General features: G+C 39.0%; 1 protein-coding gene across 4 annotated transcripts in view; it reads left to right on the forward strand.

Moving 5' to 3' along the window:
• The window catches only part of CHM (CHM Rab escort protein), a 143133-nt gene that overhangs the window by 43994 nt on the left and 79893 nt on the right, over positions 1-19246 (forward strand). For 2 of the 4 annotated variants that reach the window (XM_048863807.2, XM_048863808.2), the window contains exons 4-6: positions 3218-3342; positions 10718-11102; positions 18775-18891. In XM_048863807.2, coding sequence (XP_048719764.1) covers positions 3218-3342; positions 10718-11102; positions 18775-18891 — 627 coding nt within the window. Of the gene's footprint in view, positions 1-3217; positions 3343-7060; positions 7160-10717; positions 11103-18774; positions 18892-19246 lie in introns of those variants that run through there. The other 2 variants (XR_007358399.1, XM_048863809.2) reach the window with 2 other exon arrangements.

The following is a 19246-nucleotide window of genomic DNA, read 5'->3' on the forward strand; positions in this document are numbered from 1 at the left end:
ATCAAATAGATAAGGCAGTTGGTATGCATGGGTTATCAGGAAATGTAAAAATATCCTTATTTTAATATGGAAATCTGTTCAAAATATTATCCTTATGACTTCAAGTATCTTAATACATTTGCCTTTTAACAATGTTTGCTATCCACTTTCTTTCACTTGCCCCCTACTTGGCAACTACAGACTAGATACTACTTGTAGCTGCAAGAACTTCTGCAAGACTGCCCCCTTGTGACACTGCATTTTATCCAACAGGCACTGAAAAAGTTACACAGGTTACCCAGATTTGTGACTAACTTGAGAGACTATCATTTTTTATTTGTTCTGTGCTTTCCGTATTTTTGAAAAAAAATTAAGAATTGCACTTTGTGCAGAGCTACAGCATCAAATCACTGAAAAAACTGTCCCAAATGCTTTGGGTTTTGTGTAAGAATGCAATCACTACTTACATGCATTCTCCATCAGGCTTAAGAAATTGAGAAGCATAATTGTATATTTTCCTTTCCTTTTACACTCTTTCAGTCCTTTCTGAATCTCCTCTGCAACCTACCTTATTTACGGTGAGCATGATTGTTGGTGCACTTTCTTTTATTTCTGAGCTAGCTCTCTTCCCACACCTCAATCAGACATAGTCTGTAGATACCTCTGCCCTACAATCAGACTAAGTTGGGGGAGGGCATGAGCAGCAAATCTCAGTCCTCAATGTACACATTACAGACACTGGAACACCCTTCCTTCTACAAAAGCAATTGGATCAAGATGGCCTTTCAGCATTTGCTAAAGTTCAGTGTTTTGGGGCTCATTTAGACCAAGGGTTTGGAGTTAATTCTAAAGGTCATGTCCCCATGAGAGAAGGCCCTGCCAGCATCTCTTTCTTCTAAACAGTGTGGCTCAAGAATTGTGGTTCAAGCATTGTGGATCCATAGCTGCTACTTGATTTCCTTTTATCTAAAACCTTGAATACAAGAAAAGACCCCAAATTCTGTGTCACTCTAAGTGCATCCAGTTACAAATGGAGAAAAGTCTGTTGCTCAGGGTCGTCCAGGAAGTCCATGGCACAGCTAGGAAGAGATGGCTGATCTCAACTCCCATTTTATGCACAAGACCATGTTGCCCCATTCTCTGTTGTACTGGCCATATCTTTTTGCACAGACAGCACAGTCTATTTCTCCATTACCTTTCACTTTAACTATGTGATTGTTCAAATTCTTTGTTCACAAAGCTGTTTGTAAGATGAGTAAACTCTTAATTATTTGACAAAAGCAAGCTTTACAAAGTGTCTAGAGCAGGTAGGTTCTTTTTTAAATACTGTCCCACAATAATGCTTCTCTTAGAAGGAGGGTGGGGTGGTACTCCTATAAGAAAACACCCTACCTCTCCTCCAAAGTACATAAATATGCTACATCAACAGATCAGATGACCTCCCCCTCCCCCCCCAAATAAAGCAACAGAAGCCACAGTGCTCTCTCCAAGAGCTCCACTTTATAAATAAATTGACATATACATACAAACTGCACAAAGTAAATGAGTTACCAAGACTTGAAAGGAAATGGTAGCACTGTTTCTTATAATGAGATCACCAAAACAGCCAGCACGACTGTGAGGATAACAGCATGCTAAACAATCAGCAGTATATCGTACCTGTTTTACTATTATGCTGGAGACAATTGTGCAGACCGGTGACTTCAACCTTTTTTCAGTTGTGGATCCCTAAAAAAAAAATTTTGAATGGAGGTGTGGACCCCTTTGGAAATCTTAGACTTAAACCCCCAGCTGTTCGCAGACCACAGGTTGAAAATCATTGGTGTAGATTGAGTGAGTACTTTGCACTAGAAAGGCCAATAAGGGGTTCTTTAGTTTTGTGAAGATGCTTTGTCATATCTTAGATCTTTCATAACCTATTGATAGCAGTTAGGGGGAGTGATGAAAGATGTCACATAGGGGCTCAGTTAGCAGTAAGACAAATGTTTTTTGTACGTTTCTTAACCACTTTTTGGTAATTGTATAGAAAGATGAGTTTCTTCCTTCTCTGTGATGCTAAAAGAGAACTTTTACGTGCCCAGATTGAAGATCAAGAGGAATCTTTCTTATTCTCTGAGTAGTTTGTGTCTGTTTGCCACTGAGGCATTTGACAAATGTTCTTTGTTTCAGGTGCTCTTCCAAAAATAATCTAATGGCTCTTGTACTTAAACAAGCAGGATGTTAGCAAGAGCTAACCTCTTGGGAATTGACTGTAGCACTCATTTTTTTTCCAGAGAGAGGTTTCTTCCTAAAATCTCATCATTTGACCTAGGTAAATTTCTAGCCTGACTAGCTAATTCTCAAATCACTTCATTCCACGGTGTGGTCTCTAATACAGGAGTTCTCAGCCAGAATTGAGGAATCAGACTCTTAGGGTGTGATTGGTGTGCCAACCTGTGCTGCAGTGCTTGCTTTAATCTAGCTAACATGGCCAAAAACTGCGTCTTCACTGCTATAGCACAGGCTTCAGCGTGGGCTAGCAACATGAGTACATACTTAAGGTTCCCATCATGCCTGTACAGCCCACACTGAAACCTGTGCTGCTGTATCTTCATGGCTATTTTTACCTCTACTAGCTAGATTAAAGCTAGTGTGGATATGCCAACCCATTCTGCAATCCCGCCTTGGACTGAGTTACAGTTATGGGAACTAACCTGTCAGATGTAATACTAGTTTCTTTTTTAAATAGCCTATTTGATATTGCTTGCAAGCTAAGTGAATTTTCACTTTAACGTACCATGTCAACATCTGCCTGACATAAATAAGTCTACAAATTTGAAAAAGAAAATGCACGAATAGTCTCTGTTTTTACCTTAACTTGCTTGATAAACTTCCAGTAGAAAGTCATCAAATACTACATCAGTCAAAAGATGTATTATCGGACTTTAAAGTCTTGTATTTCACCATGAATTATAAATGCCAGCTCTCATTTTAAATACTTTTATTAGTGCACACCTGTGCTCCTATCTAAACTGAATGAATATCTAGCTATGGAAAACTATACATTTTAAGCTGTACAGTGGCATAAAAAGGAAATGTTCCTCAAAAACATCACTAGAAAGTTAGATTTGATGGAACTAAAGTTTATTTCAGTTTACAATAGCATCCAAGTTGGTAACATTTTAAGTTTAAAAAATTAAAGCACTCTTCTCGTGAAGCAGAGTTCAGAAAATTTCCTATCTTATATTTTTTTTGTAAGGAAAAGACTGATGTCAGAGAGGATGGTGAAGATTGGAGAAAATTGATCCTTAAAACAGAAGAAGCTATTTCTCTTAACAAGCAGGATAACACCATTCAGCATGTAGAAGATGTCTGCTATGCCTGGTAACTATAAGTAGTATGGAAGATATATAAACAAAATTCCTTGGTATAGCTTTTTATATTGCGAATTAATTACATTGTAATATCAGTAAAAGTGATTTTTTCCCTCTTTCATCTATATCCTTTTGGGTTAACGAAAAAATGTAGCGTTATAAATTGCTTTCCGAAAATCCCGTACTTAAGTCTCCTGTACTTAGTTGAAGCTGGCTGATCCTTTACTGACTTTGCTTCAGATTTGATATAATAAACATTTTGGGCAACTTAGTGAATAAAAGGCTAATATTTCATTTCTGATTGGAAACCAGCAATAAGGGGTGTTTAGAGGTGCTGTGAACTACTATATTTATTTGTTGTAGTTTACCTGAATGCAGACCAGGAAGATGCCCTAGAGAATTATCTTTACACTCTTAACTAAAATCTCTCCCATTTTATGGTAGTTGTGAATAGAAGAACATAGGTAAAATGAGTGTGTCCAAACAGTACTTCAGTAATATAATTAACATTGATATAAAAATTGCAAGAGTGATAACCAATTTCAGTTCTTAACAATTCAGACAATAAACAAATTTAAGATTGGAGTGATATTTTAGATTGAATTGTCATGAATGAAGGGTCCCTTTTAATGTAGGGTAAATTCAGCTAAGCATTCCTGTGGTATATCTACTTTGTGAATTTGGGTGCCTAATGTAAGTATCAGAAACCAGTCGATATGTACCTCTTTAATACTGGTTCAGCATTGAAAGGTGATAAAATGTTTAACAGGATAAGCCTTAGTTTAAAACCAATACAATTATTTCAAAATCCTATATTAATACAATATTGGTTAAATACACAAATCATGCAGTTCAAAAACAGTTTCAGCAAAACTGCTGATATAAAATAAAATCTAAACATAATGGTGGTAAACAGCAATGCTATGTGGTACAGAAGCACAGCAATGCAGAGTGAACATTAGCAAACCTCAGTTTCAAAACTGGGTAACTTACGTGCATTTAATCTTGAATTCAATGCAAAAGCTACAAAATATAATTTTTTTTTATTAAGATATCAGTGGATACACACCTCAACTTTAGCCTCAATTTCTGACTTCAAACTGGACTAGACAAAGCATTAAAAGAATATTCATTCATTTTTTGTAAATAAATGTGGAAACAAGTTAGCTGAATGTGTAAAATAGCTTTATGCACCCTGTAGGTGACAGAAATCAGGATATTCAAAAGTTGAGGTTTGCACACTAGGTTATGATGCAGATAAAATTTAAAGGTTCCATTTGTCTTTTAAAACTACTGTGGCTAATCCCGGTTATATAATCACTGCCATAACTTTATCATAATAAATGTTCAAAACCAGTACTGAAGTAGGATTAAAAGTTTTAGTCTCTCTCAGATATAACTAATTGCCAAAGGGGTTGCATGCTGAAAAATGGCTCTGACCAAAAGCAGACTCAAAAATGGGTTAACTAAAAATATTTTCAAATATTTTACAATTTGTACAAGAGTGTCTTAATCTGAATTTACAAATTAGTTCTAGTTTTCTTTTAAGCACCTAACTAAGTCTAGGTCATTTAATAACATCATGTTTGCTCCGCTTTCTGCCACCAAAAAGAACTGGTAGTTGGATAAAAGTAGCAAACAAAAAGTTTGCCTAAACAACTTAAAACTTTTTTTGAGAGAGTTGATCATGGTACTTCTGACAGCTTACATGTTCTGTCTGGATTTTGTTGTTGTTGTTTCTTAACTTTATAACGCCTATGAAGTAACCATTAAACATTTATTTTGAAAGAATAAACAGCTGGGTAGCAGTATAATATATACTGTGCAAATTTGAAATGAATGGCCTCAGAACAAAGTGCATCCATCAAAGGAGAAGAATACTGTTTCTGCAACAAGCTGTATTGAAAAAAGGCAAATGGCTGAAAAATAAATAGTGAACACCTGTGCTGAATAAATTAACCAGCTGGTTGGCAATTTTTCATTTGACCTATCTGAAGGGGTGGCTGTTACAAGGCATTAATAAGACACATTCACTTTGAGATATTCCTTTGTTACTACCATTAATTGATGAATGGTGGTAGATAATATTCAAAATTTACACAACAATTTGCCTGCAGATGTATCCTTTTTGTGAATTAGTAGAAAATTGTCTGTCCAAAGGTTTAATTTGAGTGATTTTTCTTTTTTTATAGACACAGTTGTTACATTATTCAGGGATGGTTATTCCTATAGGAAAGATGTCATGACTTTGGTTTTAAAAAGGGGCTGGACTTCTATTATAAAATGAGTAGACCTGAAAATCATACAAATTGAGATGTTCATGAAGGGGGAATTCAATAGAAATAAGTTAGTACAGTGGAACTTCCTTATATAGTGAAAGTTTGATAAAATAAACTTCCATTTAGAGTGAGGTGGAATGCTTTGCAAAGTCCAAATTGAACTCGGGTTGTAATGAATTTCTGCGTAAAGTGAAATAGTTCTGTGAATTCAACTTGAGGCTTCCACAACGTCTGCATTTTGACAGAGAAGAACTTTGTATGTAAGGATACAGCCAGGGTGAAGTAAGACCTTCATTTTAATGTTTAAATAAATATGTATAGCTTATACATTAAGTTTACACAAACACGATATCCTATTATACAAATAAATACCACCACAATATTGAATTGATTTTTAATTGTACAGGTTAGCCGAAATTAATTTTCAAAATATTTTCTAAGGAAAAAAGTAGTCATACTGTATCATTTAAGATATTGTAGATAGACATTAACACTATATAGAGAACATTAATTTATAAAAAGTTAATATAAATCAAAATAAAAATAACACAGCAAAACCGTGATCATTTCAGCTTTTTTGTGTGAACACGTATGTGTGAATTATTTTTCATTGGACTGTTCCAGTATAAGTGTATGTATAAATATTTATGTAAATTGTAGGTTTATGATGGATTCTGAATATGTAATGCTATGGTATAAAAGTTTTATTGTCATAGGTTGAGAATAGCTGCATTGCTCGTGTGCACTAGAGTCATATGTGACTTTTACAAATGGACCAGAATGAGTGCCTTTCTACCAAACCATACTGGTGTTTATTATGCCCCATTTACTAGAAAAACTTTTACAAATTTTGGGGAGTTTCCAATGTGATTAGCTGTTGTTTTTACCAAAGTCACGTGATTTAATACCATAAGGCACCTTAATACCATACCAACTGTATAGATATCAGACAGAAAAGTAAATCAGAAATTTCTAAAATTACATAATCTATAAAATTGTCATGAAGCCTCAATTATTATTTCAGAGGGAGAGGTATTCCCATCTTTCCAGAACCTCGTTCTAGAACTGACTGTTCCTATGTTTATGGAACCATAAACCTGTCTATGGGTCCAGGACTGAATATTCGCTATCATGCTCCATTGTGTAACTTTGGGGAAAATTTCCATGATGGCCTGGGGCGGGAGGAGGGTGAATGTTTGTGTAGCAATTTTAAATAAAAATGACAGCTTGAAATCTGCTCAGATTTTTAGCATGAGTTATTCAAAGGTGTATATAATAATATACCACAAGGTTCTGCAGTGTCACTTAGCCAACTCTACTTTGGGTGGGAGAAGTGGGTGTACTATACTTGGAAAAAATCTACACGGGACCAACAAAAGCAAAGTACTAAATTGTAGTAATTTTAACTGTAATATTCAGCATATTATCCTTAAACTTTTTTTCTTTCAGGTTCCACAGCCTCTATCCCATCTGAAGCAAACTCCATTTAGAATATAAATGAATAGTAATAAAAATTTAATAATATACTCTATACTGAAATGCCAATTTACTCAACTGCCTGTGGACTGGCTTCAACAGGGTTAAAGATCAGGGTTAAACAGATAAAGATCTCCGCACGGTGCTTGCTGGCATATCCCTTTTCAGTATCATCTGGCCAGTTACAGCAGGGATGGCACTAGGAGGGTCTGAAAATAAAGCATAAGTAAATAAGTGAACACTCACAGATGCTCCCATCTTCCTCTCCTTATGCTTGTGGCAAACTAGGTCCATGTCGCTTCCACAAGGGAAAAGTTCTGGTTCCTGCTGTGTGTAAGGGGCTACCTCCCCTTCCCCTGCCAACTAGGGTGACCAGGTGTCCGGTTTGCGACTGGAACATGTGGTTGAAAAAGGATCCCGGAGGCTCCGGTCAGCACTGCTGACCGGGCCGTTAACTGTCTGGTTGGCAGCACCTCTGTGCTGCATGGCTTCCGGGAAGCAGCCATCATGCCCCCCGCCCCTCCCCACTTCCTACATATAGTAGCAGCCAGTGGGCTCTGCATGCTGCCCCCACCCCAAGTGCTGCCCCCGCAGCTCCCATTGGCTGGGAACCGTTGCCAATGGGAGCTGCGGGGGCGGTGCCTGTAGATGGGGCAGCGTGCAGAGCCACCTGGCTGTGCCTCCATGTAGGAGCCTGAGGGGGGACATGCCAGCTCCTTCCGGGAGCTGCTTCAAGTAAGCACTGCCCAGAGCCTTACCTCCTCCCGAATCCCGGCCCTTATTCCCCTCCCCCCACCCTATGAATCCCTCAATACCATCCCACAGCATCCTCTGCACCCCTAAATCAGTCATCCCCAGTCGGAGCCCTCACCCCCTCCTGCACCCCAGCCCTCTGAGCCAGCCCGTGAGGGTGGGGAGAGTGAACCATAGAGGGAGGGAGGGAGGGATGGAGTGGGTGGGGCCTCAGACAAGGGGCAGGGCATGGGCCTCGCAGAAGAGGCAGGGCAAGGAATGGGGCAAGGGTATTCGGTTTTGTGCGAGTAGAAAGTTGGTAACCCCACTGCTAATGTGCTCGCCTTTGCTGCTATGCTGGGGATGATTGTGAGTCAGTCCTTATGGCTTGGGTCACTGGGGTCTCTATGAGGTTCCTGGGCACTCCCAAACCCAGAGGTGGGGAGTCAGGAGAGATGCAACCACATGTAACCATGCCAACTCCTCTGCCTGCTGCTTCCTTGTAGTAGCCTTTTCTTCCCAATCCAGAATGGCACCCCTGGTTTGGGGAAGGGCTTATTATCCATCCCCTTACGTATGCAGGAGCCAGTAGGTTTATGCTGCACTTCTGTACAACCAATCAGACACAGAACCCTCATCAAGCCTGTAGGGTGGGGTATTGCAATCCTTAAAGGCATCTAGGGTTTTCTTCCAATGATGACTCTGACAAAGTGCCCCTGCCTCTGAGGAAAGGGTTGCATTTTGGTAACACTGTTGTTAGGAGAATTTTATATGTACTGATAGCCACTGGAATTATAAACTGTACCCTTGCAGATCACCTTTAAAATCACAGTTCATTAGTTTTCAGCTGAGCTTAAAATGTTTATTCAGTGCCTTAATGGCTTGTGGTAGAAAGATAAAAAGATAATGCAAAATTGTTGCTGAATTGCTTTCACTTATAATGACATTGATTTGATTCATCTCAGTTGGTAGCATAAACTAAAATTTCAAGTTCAAAAGTACTAGTTGCTGAGGTAGACTTCATTGAAGTCCAAGATGAAAAAGACAGATGAGATTAAATGTGGAGTTCTGCTTTATAAGGGGAATTTTAAAGAATTTTTTCATTATGAAAATGAGGAGGACTGAGCAAAATACTTGCTACTTAGGGTGACCTCCCTTCTCTGACCAGGTAGCCTTTAGTGTAGGCATATTACAGATTAATCAGAACTGCACAAAGACATGCCTTCATTATAATATTTTACTTAAGCTTATTTCCTGATGATTCGATACAACCTACGTTTAATGGCATTCTGGGTGTATGTTTGTATTTGGTTAACAAGTGAACTATACTGCTTTAAAAAAAAAGTTTTTGATACTTGAGGAGACTGGCCATTTCCCATGTTCATATCACCTAAGTGGCTAATTTCCAGGGTTTTGTTAAGGAGATGTTGAGGAGGAAGAATCTATGGCTGCTGGGAGGCAGGGAGCAGGTTGGGAGTCTGCTTGCAGTGAGTCCTACTTAATCATGCTTCTGCTCTGCCAGGAACCTTCTTGTTGCTGGTCACTGGTGTTCTTAGTGAGTCTCTCCTGTTCTGTTTCTAGGTCCCACCTTATCCTCAACCCATAAAGTAGTAGTGAGCAGAATGAGCTTGCAGTAGGAGCCAGGGTCATGGTGGGTTAAATCTAACATTAGCAGTAGCCAACAGCTGAAAGCAGGGAGGCTGGGAGAATGAGGCTCTATGCTTGCTTGGATGGGTGGTGGCCCTTCAGAAGATCAAAGCACGTGCTAACAGGGAGAAAACTCTTGTGGAGGTGGGGATGAGCCACATTTTGCAGGAAGTACAGGGGCCCAAGGTATGCATGAAGCAAGAGTAGAACTTTTCCTTGGGGCCCTATAGGTTTACAGAATACACATATCCTGAAAATTACATGGTTATATGGGTCTCATGTGGTTATTAAAGGGTTAATAAATTATTAATAGATGTTATAAATGTGTAACATACACAAGTAGTGTGTATTATAGATGGTTATAAGCACATCAAAAATGGTAATAGATTATTATAAATCACAATTATAAGCAATTTATTGGATTCCATAAGAATCTGACAATTGATTAACTATTTATTCATTAATCCTGTATATTAAAGTCTCATTTATAAATGTATTTACAAAGTGACTGAATTGTACGTACATAAGCCCTGAATACTGAAATCTGAACCACATGGGTCTTCAGTGAGACTCCACACTGGAATAAGGGCTGGTTTACGTAAATCAGATTGCAGGATTAAGACCAAAAAATATATTGAAAGCTCTTATGTGCCAAAACTTCAGTTCACAATTTTGTATTTCTCTTGAACAATTGATAGACTCATAGTCATAATATTCTTATTCAAATCAAGTATTCCTTATTCTGAGTAGTCCCTTTGTCTTAAATTACTTGCTTTTCAAATATCTTCAGTGACTTAATGATTTAGGCTTTCCAACAGGTTTTTGTATCCATATAAAAACCATTTCAAATGACCTTTTAGTATCTGTTTATTTTTAATATCACACTCCTTGTTGTTCTATTTTGGCAACTAACATCTGCTGCATTGTTTATCATGTTGAGTTTTAAGAGTTACTTGTTCTGTTAATTTGCCTGGTCTCATGTTTTTTTAATGGAAAATAAAAATACAGATATGGAGTTTGCAAGTCTACTATTTTATATATTAAAGTAACCCACATGAGTAATAGCTTTATAGTCAGAGAACCAGAGTAGTTCAGCTGATCCAAATAAGACACCTGATTTGGACCAGGCAGATGAATCTAACACCTTTCATGAAAGGGCTGCAGATATTTTCCATTCTTTGTAGTAACTCATAATGTTGCTTGAAATAAGTTCAGTTTTAAGGCTATTTTAAAGACTCTCTTTTTAATCAGTCAGGATTTAGCTGAAGACGTTAAAGAAGCTGGTGCATTGCCAAAGCTGCCAGCCTTTGAAGCTTCTGATACTCGTGAGGCTGCTCAGGAGTCTGAAAAAGAGAGCCTGCCGGTGCAAAGCCAGTCATTAGGGACCGAGAACTGTGAAATATCTCCAGAAAGTGTTACGTGCAATGATCCGGAGAGTATGACAGAAAGGAAGGATGCAGAAATGACCTCTGAGAGAGAGAACCTCTGTGATGCAGCTTCTGACCAATCTGCTTTGGAAACAGGAAAAACAGAAAATGTATCAACTGCAGAAGCTGCTGCCTTGAAACCAAAGAAAATTACTTACACGCAAATTGTTAAAGAAGGCAGGAGATTTAATATTGATTTAATTTCCAAGGTAGGAACTAGTTGACTTTCTTCATAAAAAAAAAATTTACTTCATTAAAAAAAATTGAAAATACCTTGTGGACGTTTAAGGGTTTAACAAGGCGGTCATTACCTGACTGGGGAAAAAAAATTGTGCTCTAAAGTGGTGTGCATGTTATACTTTTTTAAAATGTCTGTTCAGCATCACAACACAATGTGTGGTCTTGAAGGCCTGGGTGTTTTAAACTAAAGAAACCAAAAAATATCAGCTCAGAAGTACAGCTGTAATAGCATATTTCCCTGCAATTGAGAGCTTCATTCAGAGGTCTAAAACTCTTTTCTGACTGCAATATTTAAGATAAAATGGAACAAAACTATATTTAGCAACAGAAGTTCATCTAAATGAAAACTTCAGATTTTTTTCAAGATGCAGAGTATTTTTCATATCAACCATATATCTATTTAGGGAGTTCTTTTAAGCACACTTTCCTGAACCCAAGAAATTGCTCCTTTGAAGCAGTCATGGTTCTTCATTAACTAAACTGGGAGGAGTGGTAGATACGCTGGAGGGGAGGGATAGGATACAGAAGGACCTAGACAAATTGGAGGATTGGGCCAAAAGAAATCTGATGAGGTTCAATAAGGATAAGTGCAGGGTCCTGCACTTAGGACGGAAGAACCCAATGCACAGCTACAGACTAGGGACCGAATGGCTAGGCAGCAGTTCTGCGGAAAAGGACCTAGGGGTGACAGTGGACGAGAAGCTGGATATGAGTCAGCAGTGTGCCCTTGTTGCCAAGAAGGCCAATGGCATTTTGGGATGTATAAGTAGGGGCATAGCGAGCAGATCGAGGGACGTGATCATCCCCCTCTATTCGACATTGGTGAGGCCTCATCTGGAGTACTGTGTCCAGTTTTGGGCCCCACGCTTCAAGAAGGATGTGGATAAATTGGAGAGAGTCCAGCGAAGGGCAACAAAAATGATTAGGGGTCTGGAACACATGAGTTATGAGGAGAGGCTGAGGGAGCTGGGATTGTTTAGCCTGCAGAAGAGAAGAATGAGGGGGGATTTGATAGCTGCTTTCAACTACCTGAAAGGGGGTTCCAAAGAGGATGGCTCTAGACTGTTCTCAATGGTAGCAGATGACAGAACGAGGAGTAATGGTCTCAAGCTGCAGTGGGGGAGGTTTAGATTGGATATTAGGAAAAACTTTTTCACTAAGAGGGTGGTGAAACACTGGAATGCGTTACCTAGGGAGGTGGTAGAATCTCCTTCCTTAGAGGTTTTTAAGGTCAGGCTTGACAAAGCCCTGGCTGGGATGATTTAACTGGGAATTGGTCCTGCTTCGAGCAGGGGGTTGGACTAGATGACCTTCTGGGGTCCCTTCCAACCCTTATATTCTATGATTCTAAGTATTTATTAGAGAATTTTTAGTTTCCGTGTCATTGACACAGTGGATTGTAATAACTTGCCTATTGAAAAATATCAGAGGCAATTAGTCCTTAATATAACAATTAAGCTGATTGAAGCTGTGTGTGTGTGTTCGTTGTTCTGAATTCCTACTCTTGTGCTGTTTTTAATTAGAGCACAGAGTTACTTCTCAAAACCAGGTTCTTTGCTCTTTGGCTACTTCACAGTATATGTACAGTATACATAAAGTGTGAGGGGGGCAAGGCCAGATGGCTACAGGAAAGTAGTGAGAAACAGGTACGTTAGCCCCAGGCTAAACATATTCCTGTTACCATGGTAACCAAATGGCAGTTGCTCCAGGTTAATCAAGACACCTGGGGCCAATTAAGATCCTTCCAGAAAGCAGTGGAGACAGCTAGGTTGATTGGGACACCTGAAGCCAATCAGGGGCTGGCTGAAACTAGTTAAAAGCCTCCCACTTAGTCAGGTGGAGGGCGTTTGTCAGGAGCTGTAAGAGGAAGCCACGCCGCTGGAGACACGGAGCAGTACAAACCCTATCAGGTACAAGAAATGAGGCCCTGAGGTAAGGGTGACGTAGATATTGAGGAAGTAGGGGCTGCTGTGGGGAAGTGGCCCAGGGAATCATACTCATCCTGTTTCCAAAAATTCATCTACCAAGAGCTGCTACTATCAGGGTTCGTAGGCTGGAGCCCAGAGTAGAGGGCGGCCCGGGCTCCCCCCGCTCCTCTCCCTGACTAATCACTGAGAATGGGAGACAACAGAGACTGTGCGAGGGAGGATAGGTTCTCCTCACCTCCCTTGCTGGCTTATAATGAAAATGGCTCAGTAGGCTGTGACCCTTGCCTCTAGAGAGAGAAGGCCTATGTGGAGGGTCACAGTGGGCCTCTGAGGCTAGCAAAATCCTCTAGGAAGCACGGGACCCACTGAGACAAGGTTGGAGCTTTGTCCCAAAAGCTATGGAAAAATGTCTGCTTCTATGTTGACTTCAGTGAGCTTTGGATCACATCCATAGCGTGTGTAACAGATGTTTTCAAATTCAGAAACTGAACTTTATTATCGGGAGCTGGAAAATAAGCAATTTCTTCAATAACATATTAAAAGCTTAGAGTTAAAATTACAAAAAAAACATTTTTGCTAGATTCTCAGCACTTCAAATACAGATTTTCCAATTATGTGCTGTCACAATGATATTTAAGGTTCTATGATTAACAATTTACATTAGCTAAAATAGAGAATATTGTGTTATAGAGCACATTTTATGTCACATATCCCAATGCCTAGACCAATATTGGCAATTATATTGCAGATAATGCTAATTCCACAAAATTCCAGAGCTCTTAGTTGACGGGCAGTGGGCACACCAGAGCACCCAACTGTCTCAATTGGATCTCTAGGGGGACGTACACAGGCAAGGGAGAAACACCTGAACAGATAACTCCTCAATAATGATCTAAAGCTAGGATACAGTGTAGGACAAATGAAAGTAGAATGGAAGGGGCAGAACAAAGGTAGAAGAAATGGTCTGGCAGAGGGAGACATAAGGGGTAATAGCAACAAAAGGCTACAGTAAATCACAGCTGTTCACGTCTGGAATTGAGACTTTTTAAGACTGATCCATGCTGCCCTAGGTAGTGTTCCAGTAGACCTTTGTCTTGAAAAGGAATCATTAAAACTCACTTCAGAGGCGTGGCTCTTCAGAACTTGAAATCTGAGATGGCAGCCAGGATTTTGCATCTCCTGTGGAACTTGACAAATTTCTGCACTCAGGGACAGACAACTTTTAGAATGATAGCACTATATATGTAATTTTCTCCAGTGAGGCATTACTTTTAAATTCAGTAATCCATCTTGTACTAGTGGTTACGTTCATGTCCTCCCAACAGTGTGCAATAAATTTCTAGGTTATACAAAGAGTAAAACAAAGCGGATTATAAGGTTTTATGGCTAAATATGGCTAGTTTCATTCACCAGTTGAATGCAATAAAAGCAGGAACTAAGCTTTTGAAAAACTTCCAGGAATTTTTTAATTAGAGGGGACATGCATTTTAGGGAATATGACGTAATGATATTTAACTCATAGAGGAGAGAGACACAAATAACAATTGTTTACTGAAGAAAAGGAAGAAAAGCCAAATTATGTTTGGAAATAGATTGTTAAATAAAGTTTTAGGGAAGCATGATACAGAGAATGCACATTCTCGATGTAGTAATAATAGGCTTTTCAGAACCTGAGTCAAATGTTTTAATAATGTTTACTTAAAAATTCCTTTAAGGTTGTATTTACCTAATCAACATTTGATCAGAGAAAACCAATTTCATATTTTTTTTACTTTTATTCAAGAACATAAGGAACTGTAAAGTTAACTGATTTATAATACTTCCCTAAAGCAGTAAATAATATGAGAAACAGATTAATAGTACAATGTAAATCAAATTAGTCAAATCAAGGAGTTAACCATAATACAAATTAAAATTCTTTAATTTAAAAGAAAACAATTTGAGAACAATAATTGGTCAAATCATTGCATGTGCATAATCAGTAATAAAATCACAAAATTAAGATAACACCAAGGATAAGCTAAGTAAATCGTTCAATCTCTATGCAGTTTATTTAGCAGCTTACTTTCTCTTGGGGATACAATAGAGGCTAAGGTTGGAATCTTACCACAAATTACTAGAGGTTGCCTGAGATGTGAGAAGATTTGCTTTCAGCCTAGGTTGTACTATAGGATTATATGTTTCTCATAAATATGAAGGGAAGGGTAAACCCCTTAGAAATCCCTCCTGGCCAGGGGAAAGCTCCTCTCACCTGTAAAGGGTTAAGAAGCTAAAGGTAACCTTGCTGGCACCTGACCAAAATGACCAATGAGGAGACAAGATACTTTCAAAAGCTGGGAGGAGGGAGAGAAACAAAGGGTCTGTGGGTCTGTCTATATTCTGTCTTTGCCGGGGATAGACCAGGAATGGAGTCTTAGAACTTTTAGTAAGTAATCTAGCTAGGTATGTGTTAGATTATGATTTCTTTAAATGGCTGAGAAAAGAATTGTGCTGAATAGAATAACTATTTCTGTCTGTGTATCTTTTTTGTAACTTAAGGTTTTGCCTAGAGGGGTTCTCTATGTTTTTGAATCTAATTACCCTGTAAGATATCTACCATCCTGATTTTACAGGGGGGATTTCTTTATTTCTATTTACTTCTATTTTTATTAAAAGTCTTCTTGTAAGAAAACTGAATGCTTTTTCATTGTTCTCAGATCCAAGGGTTTGGGTCTGTGGTCACCTATGCAAATTGGTGAGGCTTTTTATCCAACATTTCCCAGGAAAGGGGGGGTGCAAGCGTTGAGAGGATTGTTCATTGTTCTTAAGATCCAAGGGTCTGGGTCTGTAGTCACCTAGGCAAATTGATGAGGCTTTTAACCAAACCTTGTCCAGGAAGTGGGATGCAAGGTTTTGGGAAGTATTTTGGGGGGAAAGACGCATCCAAACAGCTCTTCCCCAGTAACCGTATTAGTTTGGTGGTGGTAGCGGCCAATCCAAGGACGACGGGTGGAATATTTTGTACCTTGGGGAAGTTTTGACTTAAGCTGGTAAAGATAAGCTTAGGAGGTTTTTCATGCAGGTCCCCAAATCTGTACCCTAGAGTTCAGAGTGGGGGAGGAACCTTGACAATGTTCATGCTGTTCTGTATTGTAAACTGAGTCTATAGGGCCCATATTTGTGGACTCTGTTGCCAAGCCTACACTTGGGCATCTACACTGCATTGTAAACCTAGGTTTAGAGTTGCTGGACCCAGGTCTCGTAACCATGCAAACATGTTCATAGAGCACTATACAGAAAGTCTGTCTCGGGTCTGCTGCTTAAACTTCGTTGACACTGCAAAATGACAGCGCTTGGACCCGAGTTGCATTGGGGCTGCAGGCCCGAGTCTTAAAGGCTTTTTGGCCTGAGTCAGATTGATTTGTGTGTGGATGATAGGGGGCTTGGGCTTAAAACAGTCTGAGGATAACTATGCTGTGTAGACATACTCTTACTGGCCACACATACATTCTCCACCCCATTCCCCCCAAAAAACAGTTGACAGGTCTTTCCTGGCAGGCATTCCTGCATAGGTATTAGTGTATCCAGTTAAGGAAACAAAAAGATAAGTTACTTGGAGGGCAGGGGGAGAAAGGGGTCTTCTCTTCAGCTCACTTGCTTTGTGGAGCTTCAGGGTCAGTTAGGAACTGCAGTTTTGGGGACCTGTCTTTTCACTCAGGTACAATCATGCTTGTGGGCATCCTCCTCTGGTCAACTGGCTGGTCTATGATATTGTCTGTCTGTTTTTTTTTTTTTTTTTTTTTGAGGGAAAGAAGGGAAATAAGCCATCTGGTTATCATTATGGTGACCTTGGAAAGCACACTTCTTCCTTGTTTAGTTAGTCTTTTAAGGGTGAAATTCAGGCTGGTATCATCCCACAAGACCTCTGTGTATCAGATATTTCAAACCCCAATTGCATTATCTAATCCTGGTCAAGTGAGGTCATTCTGACCTTGGTCCATCTTGCGGCCCTCCTTTCTACGATACTGCTTCTTTGTCACGTCCACAAATCTGTATATTTTTCCCAAGCAACCAATAACAGGGGAATAACAAAAGAAGATGACTTGACCCAGGTAAGGGGAATTGAGGTAATTCTGGTGAACAGTCAGGGCTCCTGTATGGCTTTTTTGACGATTAAGGCCTGGCCACTTTCCTGGTCATAACTTTGACTTAGAAAAGTTGTTCATTATCCATTCACATATTTCATGATTACACTTTCTCAAGACCTATGAGATCTCATGACCACAATAAAAAAATTACAGATCTGTCCTTTCTGGGGAATTGTGTGAAAGGTTATTTTGTTCTATCAAAGCTCGAAGCTGCCTCAAAAGCTACTTGTAAATCCTGTTAACATAACTTTAATTTGCCATTTTTAAACAAGTTTAATGTCTGCATTACTATGGGTCTATATGTCCTACATATAAACGAAAATTCACCCTTATACTAACTGACTCCTGACTTAATATCACCAACAGGATTAAGACTGAAAAAATTCTCATGGCTCTTTGATAATTCCTGATATAAGGGGAAAATAATACCTACATAAAGCAAGATAACTGTGGCTGTCCATCTTCAGAAGAGGAGGAAAAGGAAAGAAACAAACTTTTTTATCATTTTACAATTTACACCTACAGAAATGTAACTTTAATTTAGGCATCAGGTTTTTACGATATTTTAACAGCTTGAAAATACAAGTAAATCAGGACAAATGTGTGGTCAGCATCAAATGAGAGCATAGCCTCTTCTACAGAAAGAAGCAATGCAGTACTAAATTGCTAATTATTTGTATTGTGTTAGTAGAGGTCCTAATAGAAAGTGGGCCCATTGTGCTAGGTGCTATACAGACATATAAAAAATGTCTTGGTGTGTGGGTTGAGAGAGAGTGTTAAATTAAAGATGACACCCAAGTTACAGGTCTGAGTGCTGTGGAGCACGTTTTTGGTCATGGTAGTAGGAGAGAAGGGAGAGCTTAAAGGGAGAAAAAACAGGTGCTCATGTTTGACCATGTTGATTTTTGCGCTGCTCACTGGCCATTCATTAGATATTAGAAAGGTGAGCCTGAAATGTAGGGCTGGACAGAAGAAGATGGACTTGGAGCCAGAAAAAGGGTTGTTTTGTTAACCAGTATACAGATAACTCTATAAGTGGATAAGATCTCCCAGGGAGAGGCTATAAAGGGAGAAAAAGAGGTGGTCTTGGACAGAGCCTCGTATATCTTTCAAATCTCAAGTGACTAGAGCAGAAGACTTTCTGTAGCCATTCTGAGGATGTAGAAAGGCAAACAAAATACAAAGGAATGTACAGAACTTTTATTGAAATCATACAGCAGTGTTATCTGATAGCCAGCAGTCCCTGTGTAGTACAGATGAGAGCTTCACCTCTTCCCCATACACTGAACCTAATATGCTGATTTTGCCAAACCAATAAAACCATATCACTGATGGGTAGGAACATATTTTCTTATGGGCTGCCATCCTTCAGCTATTTTGTGTGTCTCATCCCTCTCACTAACCAAATGTTATCTTATTCTGGAATCTTTGTATTTCTTCATATCCTCCTATTTCACAGTACTTATTTATAAGCAATTATAGGAAAGAGCCTATAAATCAGATACAACTGAGGTAACTGTTTCATTTTGATGTAAGTGCTTGGTTTTTCTTTATCCTCAATTATTTTATTTTCTTGATTTCTACAGCTACTCTATTCCCAGGGACTGTTAATTGACCTCCTAACTAAGTCTAATGTTAGCCGATATGCGGAGTTCAAAAATGTCACCAGGATTCTTGCATTTCAAGAAGGAAGAGTGGAACAGGTACTGTAGAAGAATGCACTATATAAGTTGAATTGATTCTGAAATATAAATGAGTTGAAATTGATATTCATGAGACGTTTTGCAGTTGTTTGTTAGTATTTTTCCTGGAAAATGTCTCTATTTGCTCTCTGACATGATAAGCAGGTAATTCTACTGTCTCACTTCATAAATTAAATGTTAGGATATTGTTCTGCTGAAAGAAGCATGTGGAACTAAGTAGACTACTGCCTTAGACCTTAAGGTCATGTCAAACTACTGTTGACTCAGCAATTTTTAAGCAATTTTTTAAATCTAAAAAAAAAAGCTAATTTTGTAGTTTTCAGACGACAGAGGTAGACTTGATCTGTCATTTGCT

This window comes from Caretta caretta, chromosome 9 (assembly GCF_965140235.1).
Source record: "Caretta caretta isolate rCarCar2 chromosome 9, rCarCar1.hap1, whole genome shotgun sequence".
Classification (NCBI taxonomy): domain Eukaryota; kingdom Metazoa; phylum Chordata; order Testudines; family Cheloniidae; genus Caretta; species Caretta caretta.